Below are 15057 nucleotides of genomic sequence, written 5' to 3' on the forward strand. Positions count from 1 at the left end.
ATCTCTTTTCTCTATCTTTCTCTCTCCCTTATTCTTGTTTTTACATACAGACATTTCTTTCTCCTCTCTCTCTCTCTGCTTATTTGATACAAGTCACATGCCTCTGGTCTAAGTTGTATTATTCATCTCTAAATCCCCTAGAACAGTGAGTACAGTACACAGAGGACAGAGTGACTTACCAGACAGACGGACTCCTATATTTCATTGTTGTCCCTGCTCTGTGAGAAACCCAGGGAAACTACTCCCATGGAGCTGCAGAGTTTTCTGGGGAAGAACCAGGCTCTAGTGCGTCCCTCGAAAATAGATTTAAGTGCAGGGTAAAGCCACATCGAGGTCACAACTCCTTCAGTCAAGCATGGGGAAGTCAGAGAGGCAGGGCTGGTCCTGCATGCTAGGCATTCAGCCCTACAGACAGGGGGTGGCAGAGATATACAGCCTATAGTAACCCTGCTTTGTTCCCTCTTTTCTCCCTACATAGCTCATAGGTTGTTGTTGTTTTTCCTCTAATAGGCCTATATAGTAGCTCAGATGGATTTGTGTGCTCATATGTCAACATTTATAAGTAAAGCAGTTATTTGATAATCAATGTTTCAACAGCAAAGTAAACTGTATTTTTTTTAAATGACATTTAATAGTAACTGTAACTATTATGTTCTCCTTGTGGCAGTAGAACAGAGTCAGTGTTCCAAACCAGTGATTTTAATGTCCCAGGTCTTTCCTATGAGGCTGTATGACACTGTCCACTTTAGAATTACCATATTATTGAGTACTAAGCATTCATTATAGGGAGAGATCTGAATGGGGGGCTCCTCCTGTACACAACCAATTATTCATCATTCAGTGATGAGTGGCTTGCCTGGAGGATCTCTCTCTCTCTCTCTCTCTCTCTCTCTCTCTCTCTCTCGTTCTCTCTCTCCCTCATGCATTTAAACCTCATGACTGAATAGCAATAGCCGTCACTTGGCGCAGGTAGTTAAAAGTCTGAAATGTATTATTCAAAAGACACAATGGCTACTGGATCCCACCACTGCCACCACATGCATTTTTGATAACTACAACATCAGAAAATAATTTCATCATCTAAATTAATAATCTAATCTCTGGTGGCTGAATATTGCCAGGTTTGAACCACAGCACAGTGACAGGGACATAATCAGGAGAGGAGTCCTGGCTTGGCTTTTTTGTCACGCACAGAGAGAGTGGTTACAGTACTTTGGTTGTGGCTGGAGTGTGTGTAAGAATGTCGGTGTCCGCGACGTCTTGCTCCCAGACAAGCTAAACACCTTCTTCACCTGCTTTGAGGATAACACAGTGCCATCGACCCGGCACCCTCCCAAGGACTGTGGGCTCTCGTTCTCGTTGGCCAACGTGAGTTAGACATTTAAGCGTGTTAACCCTCGCAAGGCTGCCGGCCCAGATGTCATCTCTAGCCTTGTCCTCAGAGCATGCACAGACCAACTGGCTGGAGTGTTTATTGACATATTCAATCTCTCCCTATCCCAGTCTGCTGTCCCCACATGCTTCAAGATGGCCACCATTGTTCCTGTACCCAAGAAAGAAAAGATAACTGAACTAAATGACTACCGCCCCGTAGCACTCACTTCTGTCATCATGAAGTGCTTTGAGAGGCTAGTTAAGGACCATATCACCTCTAACTTACCTGACACCCTAGACCCACTTAAATTTGATTACGGGCCCAATAGATCAACAGACGATACAATCACCATTGCGCTGCACACTGCCCTATCCCACCTGGACATGAGGAATACCTGTGTAAGAATGCTGTTCATTGACTACAGCTCAGCCTTCAACACCATAGTACCCTCCAAGCTCATCATCAAGCTCGGGGCCCTAGGTCTGAACCCCGCCCTGTGCAACTGGGTCCTGGACTTCCTGAATGGCCGGTGCCAGGTGGTGAAGGTGGGAAACAACACCTCCACTTCACTGATCCTCAACACTGGGGCCCCACAAGGGTGCGTACTTAGCCCCCTCCTGTACTCCCTGTTCACCCATGACAGCGTGGCCACGCACACCTCCAACTCAATCATCAAGTTTGCAGATGACACAAACATAGCAGGCCTGATTACCAACAATGACGAGACAGACTACAGGGAGGAGGTGAGGGCCATGGCGGAGTGGTGCCAGGAAAATAACCTCTCCCTCAATGTCAACAAAACGAAGGAGCTGATTGTGGACAGTGTGGTGAAGAAGGCACAACAGCGCCTCTTCAACCTCAGGAGGCTGAAGAAATTTGGCTAGGCCCCTAAGACCCTCACAAACCTGTACAGATGCACCATTGAGAGCATCCTGTTGGGCTGTATCACCACCTGGTATGGCAACTGCACTGCCTGCAACTGCCCAACGCATCACCGGGGGCACACTGCCTGCCCTCCAGGACACCTACAGCACCCGATTTCACAGGAAGACCAAAAGATCATTAAGGACACCAACCACCCGAGCCACTGCCTGTTCACCCCGCTATCATCCAAAAGGTGAGGTCAGTACAGATGCATCAAAGCTGGGACTGAGAGACTGAAAAACAGCTTCTATCTCAAGGCCATCAGACTGTTACATAGACATCACTAGCCGGCTACCACCCGGTTACTCAACCCTGCACCTTAGAGGCTGCTGCCCCATATACATAGACATGGAATCACTGGTCACTTTAATAATGGAACACTGGTCACTTTAATAATGTTTACACACTGCTTTACTCATTTCATATGTATATATTGTATTCAATTCTACTGTATTTTTGTCAATGCCACTCCGACATTGCTCGTCCTAATATTTATATATTTCTTCATTCCATTATTTTACTTTTAGATTTGTGTATTGTTGTGAATTGTTAGATACTACTGTACTGTTAAATTGGAATACAAGCATTTCGCTACACCCGAAATAACATCTGCTAAATATGTGTATGTGACCAATAAAATGTGATTTGATTTGAACTCAAGCAGTTCTTCCCTGAGGGCAGTGGCTTCACTGGCTTGCATTAGAACACAGTGAGTCACCTTGCCCCAGCCAAGCCTGTGAGCAGCCTGCACTTCACTGTCAGCTGGTCTTGCACCATCACTGCATGATTCTGCACCCTGCGTCACAGTAAGGTCAAGGACTGGGAAAGTTAAAGCCAAAAGCTATAGTGCAAACTTGCAAGGTGTTTTTCAAGCACATACTCTCATTCATAAATCAGTTAATACATTTTGAGGATATTGGCAAAATTACAGGCTCGAAAACTGTGAGCGAACCCAATTTTTTCTTCAGGGTCTTGATACGGGTCTTTACTTTGGCCAAGTTTCATAGTAAACAACTCTCTGGCACCCCTTGGAAATCCTGACTTTTCAGTGATCTTCCGCGTAAAGCCTGTCCAGCTCCAACCGAACTGTGTTGGTCTGACTGAAGGATGGCCAAGGGATGGAGAGATGACCGGGGGAGCCGAGAGAGAACAGGAAGGAGTCTTACCTCGCCCATCAGTATGACCCTCTTCTCTCCATCCTCCTTCTCTTCTTTCCTCCGGTCTCAGGTCACACACAGGCCTGGCACCCATGGACTAAGTGGATGTTCAGGTCATGGCCTGCATGTTGAGGGCCTCTGTGGCAAGTGGCAAGAGGGTGCCTCTGCTGCCAGCCAGCCCAGCCTTGCTTATGGGAAATCAAGGTGACACTTCAGTGTTATTTTAACTCATAGCATCCCCCTCATAGAGTCCTCCTGATGTCGCCTTTTCTAGCTTTTACTATGGCACGATGCTCGAAATTTACCTCCAGAAAAATGTGGCTGTTATAACGTTCCCCACAAAAATGATGGGTGTTTTGCTAAATCACTGCACATCAAAGGTTGAGGAACACATTTAGCTAGCTGTATAATGGTGTGAAAGTGGTGGCAGGGGAGGGGGGAGATGCCAGGACAGCTCCCCGCTGCTTTAAGTGCTTAAAGCTGGATTTCCTGGAGCGTTGCTCTGTGAGCTGGCAAGATAATAAAGAAGGTGTTTCATAGAAATCCATATTGTGCCTATGTGCTTGCTGAATATGTGTATGTGACCAATAAAATGTAATTTGATTTGATTGAGGTAGCCTGGTCTGTGGTCCGGGATCTGCTGTCTTGCCAACACCTACAGTCATTGTCATGTATTGCACAAACAGATCTGGGACTAGGCTACCTACCTGTAAAAGTCTTCCACTAAGGCATTGGTTGATACTGTAAGTTAGGTTTGGCTGGTGCTGTATCAGACATCTGACCCTATCCTACTGAAGCAGATGGTTGGGTCTCATGTTCTTTGTTAGAGGGACATGTGTTTGTGCGTGGTCCCCCGTAGTGTACCTAGCTGAGGTGTATAATGGGAGGGGTCACGAACACTGAGCAGTGAGCTGTGGCTCTACACCACACAACACCTGTTATCCCTGCGTCACGGCAACCAGTCACCCCCCCCCACTGGCTCTCTGTCTCCATGGTGACTGACTTTCATTACTGTCAATATTCTGACCATCGTCACCCTGGAGGAGAAAAAAAAATAAAAATATGTTTGGACTCAGAAATGAACTGAGGTCTCTATTCTATGTGTAACAAATTAGTCTCGTCATGTGTAATGGGTCAGAGGAGGATTACTAAATTCCCTTAAAGCCATTTTTTCCCTTAGAGACTGATGAATAGTGTAAACTGCAAGGCTAGGCAGCAAGTCAATTAAATTAGCTGCATATTGAGGAGGAAGTATTCAAACCAAAGCTACTTTCCCTTTTCCCTAGGGGGTATAGGGCCATTGGTTATAGCCATTTTGTAATTTGACACACCGCAGGCGTGAGTCGTGGGAAGCGGTAGCAGCACTGCGCTGCTGTGGAAGAATAGGAAATGGGAAGGAAAGCAATCTGCCTCGTCATCCCCTGAGCAGGAGAGAATGACTAATGTAATTTGTGGCTGCAGCTATGATGAAACTGCCTCCATGATATTAGTTTAGGTAGAACACTCCATCTGAGCCAAACTGAAGAGGGATAGGTACAGCATACAAATATGAGCACGTACCCTCATTTCTGCAGAGCTAAATGGCCATATTTGAAATGAGGAACTAGAATTTAACATGGCCACCCGATGGATTAAATCTGAATAAAATAACACAATAAGTAGGTGTGGAATCATGTGATAAAGTAAGGTGCCTCACTGCCAAGGGAGATGGCAGTCGAAGTGAATATACATAACAGATCCACAAAAACAAGAAAGGCTAGATTATTAAACTGTTTAGCAAACAGTGTTTTACAGCTATTTACCTCACAACAAGCATCTCGCATTGAAACGTGAGGACGGAGACAGGTAGGTAACCATCAGCAGCAGTCTACCCCCTTCCTAAAACAGACTGGCATAAATACCAGCTGGTAACACTGCTACCTGGCTTGGGTCATACCCAACTCACTTGTATTTATGAGTTGTATTTATGAGTTTATTTACTTGTATTTATCTCTAAAATACATAAAAGTACCAGGGCATTCATAAATTCATCAACTGCCATACAATTCATGAACTAAAAATAATACCGAGCTCTTCCATGTATATAATAGCAGATGTTTGGGCATACATTCAGCAACAGGTCGAGTTTAATCACTGTCAGGAAAACACTGCAAAGGCAGCACTAAGCCGCGTCATCACAAATCATATATATATATATATCTCTAAGCAATAATACTCTATGAAACACAGGCAGTCAAAAGGGACATTTCTGAAATTGAGGGGATGAAGTATCCTCTCCCTGTTCCAATGACTCAACTTGTAAACAGCAAACGATTACACCCTAGCTCAGCGACAAAGACTGCCAGGCGTTGTTCCTCACACACAGTGATTGCTTGTGTAGACAGAAACACAATACAGTATACTCCTCAATGTCCCCTCTACGAAGATGGCTGACAGTGAGCTTTAGGGACAAACCATTCACCTGTTGCAGTGCAGTACAAACCAACATATCTAATGAACATAAACCTTTCCTGCAATGGAGAAGTCACTTCTCCTGACTAAAAAAGAACCAACTCATGCTGTATTATGATTATTGTAACTTTTCACTTATTTGATATTTTGTTATCCAGTGAGTCTGGGTCCATCGTGAGTCTGTCTACTGTGTTTACACATTGGTTTGTTCTTAACCACCTGTCTCTTTTCTCTCCTCTTCCTCCCTCTCAACCTCCTTTCTCTCTATCTCCCCCCTCTGCCTCTTTCCCTCCTGCAGGTGTGCTCAGCCTACCAGAGAGCCTGACTCTGCATCGGGACCAGCAGCGGTCAGGGAAGAGTGGGGAGGGCCACTCCTACAGTCAGTCGGAGCTGCGCTCCATAGAGCAGTGCCTACTAGCCACACGGGTGGGAAGCATCTCAGAACTCAGTGAGTATACTTAGACAGACATACAGTATATATTGTACACTGACACACATTGGGTTTTTACAATGCCTTTGTGTGTGTGTGTGTGTGTGTGTGTGTGTGTGTGTGTGTGTGTGTGTGTGTGTGTGTGTGTGTGTGTGTGTGTGTGTGTTAGAGTAAGCCCACTCAGGTCTGTTTTTTTACCCCAAGAGAGTCATTTCTCCTGAAGCATCCATATGATTTGCCTTCTAAGATGAACATGTACCCCAGAAGTCCCGATAACGAGGTCAATGGCAGAGAATTCCAAATCTATCCATTATTCAAACAATTTAAGTAGGCGTTTGAATGGTCAATACATTTCTTGGAATAGATTTAAATATGCTTTAAGGATTAGGACGGCAGCGAGGTATTCTGTTTCACCTACAGCCTTTCAGGGAGTTCCAGGATCACTATGAGACATCTGTCTTCTTTCCCCATGTTGTCATCTTTTGTAAGTGGAAAAACTACTGCAACTGTTCCCCAGATCCTTGCAACAAACCTGGTAAATTAATATACAGTGCATTCGGAAAGTATTCAGACCCCTTGACTTTTTCAAATTTTGTTACATTACAGCCTTATTCTAAAGTGGATTAAATAGTTTTTTCCCCTCATCAATCTACATACAATGCCCCATAATGACAAAGTAAAAGCAGTTTTTTTTTTGCACATGTATAAAAAAATTTTTTTAAAAAGGAAATATCACATATACATAAGTATTCAGATCCTTTACTCAGTACTTTGTTGAAGCACCTTTGGCAGTGATTACAGCCTCAAGTCTACTTGGGTATGACGCTACAAGCTTGGCACACCTGTATTTGGGGAGTTTCTCCCATTCTCTGCATATCCTCTCAAGCTCTGTCAGGTTGGATGGGGAGCGTCAGTGCACAGCTATTTTCAGGTTTCTCCAGAGATGTTCCATCGGGTTCAAGTCTGGGCTCTGGCTGGGCCACTCAAAGACATTCAGAGACTTGTCCCGAAGCCACTCCTGCGTTGTCTTGGCTGTGTGCTAAGGGTCGTTGTTTTCATCAAGGATCTTTCTGTACTTTGCTCCGTTTTTATGACTAGTCTACCAGTCCCCGCCGCTGAAAAACATCCCCACAGCATGATGCTGCCACCACTATGCTTCACCGTAGGTATCGTGCCAGGTTTCCTTCAGACGTGACGCTTGGCATTCAGAAAATCTTGTTTCTCATGGTCGGAGAGTCCTTTAGGTGCCTTATGGCAAACTCCAAGTGGGCTGTCATGTGCCTTTTACCGAGGAGTGGCTTCTGTCTGGCCACTCTACCATAAAGGCCTGATTGGTGGAGTGCTGGAGAGATGGTTGTCCTTCTGGAAGGTTCTCCCCTCTCCACAGAGGAACTCTGGAGCTCTGTCAGAGTGACCATCGGGTTCTTGGTCACCTCTCTGACCAAGGCCCTTCTCCCGCGATTTCTCAGTTTGGCTGGGCGGCCAGCTCTAGGAAGAGTCTTGGTGGTTCCAAACTCCTTCCATTTAAGAATGATGGAGGCCACTGTGTTCTTGGAGACCTTCAATGCTGCAGAAATGTTTTGATACCCTTCCCCAGACCTGTGCCTCGACACAATTCTGTCTCTGAGCTCTACGGACGATTCCTTTGACCTCATGGCTTGGTTTTTGCTCTGACATGCACTGTCAACTGTGGGACCTTAAATAGACTGGTGTGTACCATTCCAAATCATGTCCAATCAATTGATTTTACCACATGTGGACTCCAATCAAGTTGTAGAAACATCTCAAGGATTATCAATGGAAACAGAATGAATTTGAGCTCAATTTTGAGTCTCATAGCAAAGGGTCTGAATACTTATGTAAATAAGGTATTTCTGTTTTTTATTTATAATACATTTGCAAAAATGTCTGAACCTGTTTTTGCTTTGTCATTACGGGGTATTGTGTGTAGATTGATTCGTTTTTTAAAATGTTTTATTCATTTTAGCATAGGACTGTAACGTAACAAAATGTGGAAAAGGGGAAGGGGCCTAAATACTTTCAGAATGCACTGTACATGTATGTTTTGTGAAAACCTCTTCCACTTGAGAATATGTTGAGCTCTTGTATAATGCTCTTAGGGCCATACACAGTACTGTATCTCTTCCAATGGCATTTCGATAAACTGTAGTCCGTCAAGGCCATTTTTGGATGAGTGAGTGGGCCCTTCATTTGAAGAGACACACTGTTCAGTCTGGGAGTGTGGTTGAGTTTGTGTCCTCAGCTCATTTCAGCTGACTAACCAAGAAACGACCTGTGATGTCCAGAAGTGCTGAAACCTCTAGTCTAGTCAGTGTAGATACACAGAGCAATGTCATTCTAAGAACACATGCAGCAACACAGAAGGACTTTAATGCTGTCTCTTTCAGACGTGAGGTCTCTAATGTTGTCTCTTTCAGACGTGAGGTCTCTAATGTTGTCTCTTTCAGACGTGAGGTCTCTAATGTTGTCTCTTTCAGACGTGAGGTCTCTAATGCTGTCTCTTTCAGACGTGAGGTCTCTAATGCTGTCTCTTTCATACGTGAGGTCTCTAATGTTGTCTCTTTCAGACGTGAGGTCTCTAATGCTGTCTCTTTCAGCCGTGAGGTCTCTAATGCCGTCTCTTTCAGACGTGAGGTCTCTAATGTTGTCTCTTTCAGACGTGAGGTCTCTAATGCTGTCTCTTTCAGACGTGAGGTCTCTAATGTTGTCTCTTTCAGACGTGAGGTCTCTAATGCTGTCTCTTTCAGACGTGAGGTCTCTAATGCTGTCTCTTTCAGACGTGAGGTCTCTAATGTTGTCTCTTTCAGACGTGAGGTCTCTAATGCTGTCTCTTTCAGACGTGAGGTCTCTAATGTTGTCTCTTTCAGACGTGAGGTCTCTAATGCTGTCTCTTTCAGACGTGAGGTCTCTAATGCTGTCTCTTTCAGACGTGAGGTCTCTAATGCTGTCTCTTTCAGACGTGAGGTCTCTAATGCTGTCTCTTTCAGACGTGAGGTCTCTAATGCTGTCTCTTTCAGACGTGAGGTCTCTAATGCTGTCTCTTTCAGACGTGAGGTCTCTAATGTTGTCTCTTTCAGACGTGAGGTCTCTAATGCTGTCTCTTTCAGACGTGAGGTCTCTAATGCTGTCTCTTTCAGACGTGAGGTCTCTAATGCTGTCTCTTTCAGACGTGAGGTCTCTAATGTTGTCTCTTTCAGACGTGAGGTCTCTAATGTTGTCTCTTTCAGACGTGAGGTCTCTAATGCCGTCTCTTTCAGACGTGAGGTCTCTAATGCTGTCTCTTTCAGACGTGAGGTCTCTAATGTTGTCTCTTTCAGACGTGAGGTCTCTAATGCTGTCTCTTTCAGACGTGAGGTCTCTAATGTTGTCTTTCAGACGTGAGGTCTCTAATGCTGTCTCTTTCAGACGTGAGGTCTCTAATGCTGTCTCTTTCAGACGTGAGGTCTCTAATGTTGTCTCTTTCAGACGTGAGGTCTCTAATGCTGTCTCTTTCAGACGTGAGGTCTCTAATGCTGTCTCTTTCAGACGTGAGGTCTCTAATGCTGTCTCTTTCAGACGTGAGGTCTCTAATGCTGTCTCTTTCAGACGTGAGGTCTCTAATGTTGTCTCTTTCAGACGTGAGGTCTCTAATGTTGTCTCTTTCAGACGTGAGGTCTCTAATGCTGTCTCTTTCAGACGTGAGGTCTCTAATGCTGTCTCTTTCAGACGTGAGGTCTCTAATGCTGTCTCTTTCAGACGTGAGGTCTCTAATGCTGTCTCTTTCAGACGTGAGGTCTCTAATGTTGTCTCTTTCAGACGTGAGGTCTCTAATGCCGTCTCTTTCAGACGTGAGGTCTCTAATGCTGTCTCTTTCAGACGTGAGGTCTCTAATGTTGTCTCTTTCAGACGTGAGGTCTCTAATGCTGTCTCTTTCAGACGTGAGGTCTCTGTTGTCTTTCAGACGTGAGGTCTCTAATGCTGTCTCTTTCAGACGTGAGGTCTCTAATGCGGTCTCTTTCAGACGTGAGGTCTCTAATGCTGTCTCTTTCAGACGTGAGGTCTCTAATGCTGTCTCTTTCAGACGTGAGGTCTCTAATGCGGTCTCTTTCAGACGTGAGGTCTCTAATGTTGTCTCTTTCAGACGTGAGGTCTCTAATGCTGTCTCTTTCAGACGTGAGGTCTCTAATGCTGTCTCTTTCAGACGTGAGGTCTCTAATGCTGTCTCTTTCAGACGTGAGGTCTCTAATGCTGTCTCTTTCAGACGTGAGGTCTCTAATGCTGTCTCTTTCAGACGTGAGGTCTCTAATGCTGTCTCTTTCAGACGTGAGGTCTCTAATGCCGTCTCTTTCAGACGTGAGGTCTCTAATGCTGTCTCTTTCAGACGTGAGGTCTCTAATGCTGTCTCTTTCAGACGTGAGGTCTCTAATGTTGTCTCTTTCAGACGTGAGGTCTCTAATGCTGTCTCTTTCAGACGTGAGGTCTAGAAATGCTGTCTCTTTCAGACGTGAGGTCTCTAATGCTGTCTCTTTCAGACGTGAGGTCTCTAATGCTGTCTCTTTCAGACGTGAGGTCTCTAATGCTGTCTCTTTCAGACGTGAGGTCTCTAATGTTGTCTCTTTCAGACGTGAGGTCTCTAATGCCGTCTCTTTCAGACGTGAGGTCTCTAATGCTGTCTCTTTCAGACGTGAGGTCTCTAATGCTGTCTCTTTCAGACGTGAGGTCTCTAATGTTGTCTTTCAGACGTGAGGTCTCTAATGCTGTCTCTTTCAGACGTGAGGTCTCTAATGTTGTCTTTCAGACGTGAGGTCTCTAATGCTGTCTCTTTCAGACGTGAGGTCTCTAATGTTGTCTCTTTCAGACGTGAGGTCTCTAATGTTGTCTTTCAGACGTGAGGTCTCTAATGTTGTCTCTTTCAGACGTGAGGTCTCTAATGCTGTCTCTTTCAGACGTGAGGTCTCTAATGCTGTCTCTTTCAGATGTTATGTCGACATTTGGCCAATGTTATTGCATCTGACATGATGAGCGACCCAAAGCACCCTGTGTGTTCAGCGTCAACACTTATCATCAGAATAAACACTGATCCAATTCTAATCTGGATCAAAATGGAGTCCCAGGCATACAGAGCGCTAAGTTACATCATCAGGCTCTGTACATGGAATATTTATGGGGTCACTCTGGGACTAATTCAACTGTGTTGACACTGCAAATACAGTGACACAGCTGTAGCGGCCAAGGATACCTCTCGATGCCTCTCGAGCTTATTTCCAAAGGTAATATCAACGCAGGAAGTTTATCTTGTAAATAGGCCGGATGATATGTGCAAAGTTCAAACTGCAGAATGAATTATTGAGAAAAGCAGAAACGACAACAACGGACGAGCTATCAGACTGTCATGGAGGGAGAGGGAGAGGATAAAGACAGATGATAAAAAATCTGGCAAAGTTAAATTTAGAGATTTGCATATTCTAGGTATAGTGTTTTTCCAATGGCGTTTAGATGTCCATTTAAGACTTATCGATTTTTCTGCTTTGTTAGTTGTGTCATCTATTTTGTGTTAAATGCCATACAGGCATATTTGAAACGGCAGTCTGTCAAAGTCCCCACAAACGAGCTGTCATCTCTGACATGTTTCAACAATACCTCAGAGAATCATCATCAGTCAGTCGGAGATTAAATTAGGTAAAATCTTCCTTTGAAGTAGAGAGAAATTGATCATGTAATTATGTACATTTAACAACAATGGCCTCATCGTATTCTTGGAAATGTCAATACTCAGCACAGGCTATTTTCATATGGAAATCTGTAGAAGCAACCACTAGGGAAAAGTACCTCAGGAAATAATGTCAAAATGATGACCTCAGTGATTGCTTTCTACACCACCAGAAAAACAGTTTTATGTTCATATAATGTGGGGTCCTTATTGGAGCCCATTGTCTGATGTTTAGGAACAAATGAGGTGGTTATTTGATTTTGAACCAGAATTTATTTGGATCAGGACTCAAATCTGAACACAGATCATATCATCTCCACAGATCTCCCTGTATCATAAAACACACACGTGCACATACACTCACATTTTACATTTATTTATCGATAATAAAAATAGGCTATACATTTTTTAAACAGTTTGACCTGATATGTTCCTCTGCTTCTGTCAGAGCCTTGGAGAGAAACGTCCTGGACCTACACAGGCTACTCAAAATTAAACACTATCATGGCTGATTGGCAGCAAATCAAAGTCCAATAGCTCTGACTTCACCTGCGCTATTCTGTGCACTAAACTACATATTCTCCAACTGCACAGACCAAATATGATAAGAAGTTGTGTAAAAAACATTTCTAATAGCGCTTCTAATTTCTGTCTACTGGTAAATGTTTGGTCATGGCTCCTGTGAGATGGACTCAGCTTCTACCCCATTAAACAGTCATTACACATCACGCTCTAATGAACGCTTGGCTGTTATGTGGGCACTGAATAGCTGGTAACTCACCCCTAAGGTGCCAACACTTCTAAATCCCCCTTGTAAATATAAGCGGTGATTGTACTCCTGAGAAACAGAACTAGACGAGAACCCAGCTCATTGCAACAGTGAACAGGTTTTAGGAGATTATCTTTTGATAACCATGTAGATCCTGTAGACAAAGCGGATGGTGCCCTGTTGAACACTTTAAAAAGGCATTATAGTTAAGATGCATACCCAAACACTAGAGCTATGATACCAGTCTGTCTCCTACTTCCCTGCTCACTGTTGCTGGAAAGAATGAGCTAGCTGGGATGAAATTAGCAGTAGCTTGAATCCCATTGATAAACTAATAGCATTGTAGACTAGCTCTTAAACGGCTCTCCTTCCTCCTCGCCACCATTATGGCTAACACAAAGTACTGTCTAGTCCAGTATCCATGGTGACATGACAGCTTTTATTAGAGGACATGACAGCTAGCCGTTTCCTATTCCTGCCTATTATACTGGACCCATATGTTCTCTTGGCTATGCATGCCTCTCTAATATCAATATGCCTCATCCATTACTGTCCTGGTTAGTGATTACTGTCTTATTTCATTGTAGAGCCTTTAGCCCTGCCCAATATGCCTTAACCAACCATGTTGTTCCACCTCCTACATATGCGATGACATCACCTGGTTTAAACGTCTCTAGAGACTATATCTCTCTCATCATTACTCAATGCCTAGGTTTACCTCCAATGTACTCACATCCTACCTTACTTTTGTCTGTACACTATGCCTTGAATCTATGCTATCGTGCCCAGAAACCTGCTCCTTTTACTCTCTGTTCTGAACGTGCTAGACGGCCAGTTTGTATAGCCTTTAGCCGTACCCTTATCCTACTTCTCCTCTGTTCCTCTGGCGATGTGGAGGTTAATCCAGGTCCTGCAGTGCCGAGCCCTCCCACTCCCCAGGTGCTCTCATTTGTTGACTTCTGTAAACGTAAAAGCCTTGGTTTCATGCATGTTAACACTAGAAGCCTAATCCCTAAGTTTGTTTTACTCACTGCTTTAGCACACTCTGCCAACCCGGATGTCTTAGCCGCATCTGAATCCTGGCTTAGGAAAACCACCAAAAACCATGAAATCTCCATCGCTAACTATAACATTTTCCGACAAGATAGAACTGCCAAAGGGGGCGGTGTTGCAATCTACTGCAAAGATAGCCTGCAGAGTTCTGTATTACTATCCAAGTCTGTACCCAAACAATTCGAGCTTCTACTTCTAAAAATTCACCTTTCCAGAAACAAGTCTCTCACTGTTGCTGCTTGCTGTAGACCTCCCTCTGCCCCCAGCTGTGCCCTCGATACCATATGTGAATTGATTGGCCCCATCTATCTTCTGAGCTCGTGCTACTAGGTGACCTAAACTGGGACATGCTTAAAACCCTAGCCATCCTACAATCTAAGCTTGATGCCCTCAATCTCACACAAATTATCAATGAACCTACCAGGTACAACCCCAAATGGCCCTCCAAATACACCTCTGCTGTTTTCAATCAAGATCTCAGTGACCATTGCCTCATTGCCTGCATCTGTAATGGGTCTGCAACCAAACAACCACCCCTCATCACTGTCAAACGCTCCCGAAAACACTTCTGCGAGCAGGCCTTTCTAATCAACCTGGCCGGGGTATCCTGGAATGACATTGACGTAATCCCGTCAGTAGATGATGCCTGGCTATTCTTTAAAAGTCCCTTCCTCACCATCTTAAATAAGCATGACCCACTCAAAAAATGTAGAACAAGGAATAGATATAGTCCTTGGTTCACTCCAGACCTGTCTGCCCTTGACCAGCACAAAAACATCCTGTGGCGTTCTGCATTAGCATCGAATAGCCCCCGTGATATGCAACTTTTCAGGGAAGTTAGGAACAAATATACACAGGCAGTTAGAAAAGCTAAGGCTAGCGTTTTCAAACACAAATTTGCATCCTGTAGTACTAACTCAAAAACGTTCTGGGACACTGCTCTGAGGCTAGGAAACACTGTCACTACCGATAAATCCAGTATAATTGAGAATTTCAATAAGCATTTCTCTACGGCTGGCCATGCTTTCCACCTGGCTACCCCTACCCTGGTCAACTGCCCGGCACCCTCCACAGCAACCCGCCAAAGCCCTCACCATTTCTCATTCACCCAAATCCAGATAGCTGATGTTCTGAAAGAGCTGCAAAAACTGCACCCATACAAATCAGCCGGGCTAGACAATCTGGACC

General features: G+C 44.4%; 1 protein-coding gene across 2 annotated transcripts in view; it reads left to right on the top strand.

Moving 5' to 3' along the window:
* LOC106561406 (ankyrin repeat- and BTB/POZ domain-containing protein 3-B) overlaps positions 1 to 15057 on the top strand; it is a 117126-nt gene that overhangs the window by 73577 nt on the left and 28492 nt on the right. For both annotated transcript variants that reach the window (XM_014125350.3, XM_082957311.1), the window contains exon 2: positions 6206 to 6355. In XM_014125350.3, coding sequence (XP_013980825.1) covers positions 6206 to 6355 — 150 coding nt within the window. The remainder of the gene's footprint in view (positions 1 to 6205; positions 6356 to 15057) is intronic.

Source organism: Salmo salar, chromosome 10, assembly GCF_965601325.2.
Source record: "Salmo salar chromosome 10, fSalSal1, whole genome shotgun sequence".
Classification (NCBI taxonomy): domain Eukaryota; kingdom Metazoa; phylum Chordata; class Actinopteri; order Salmoniformes; family Salmonidae; genus Salmo; species Salmo salar.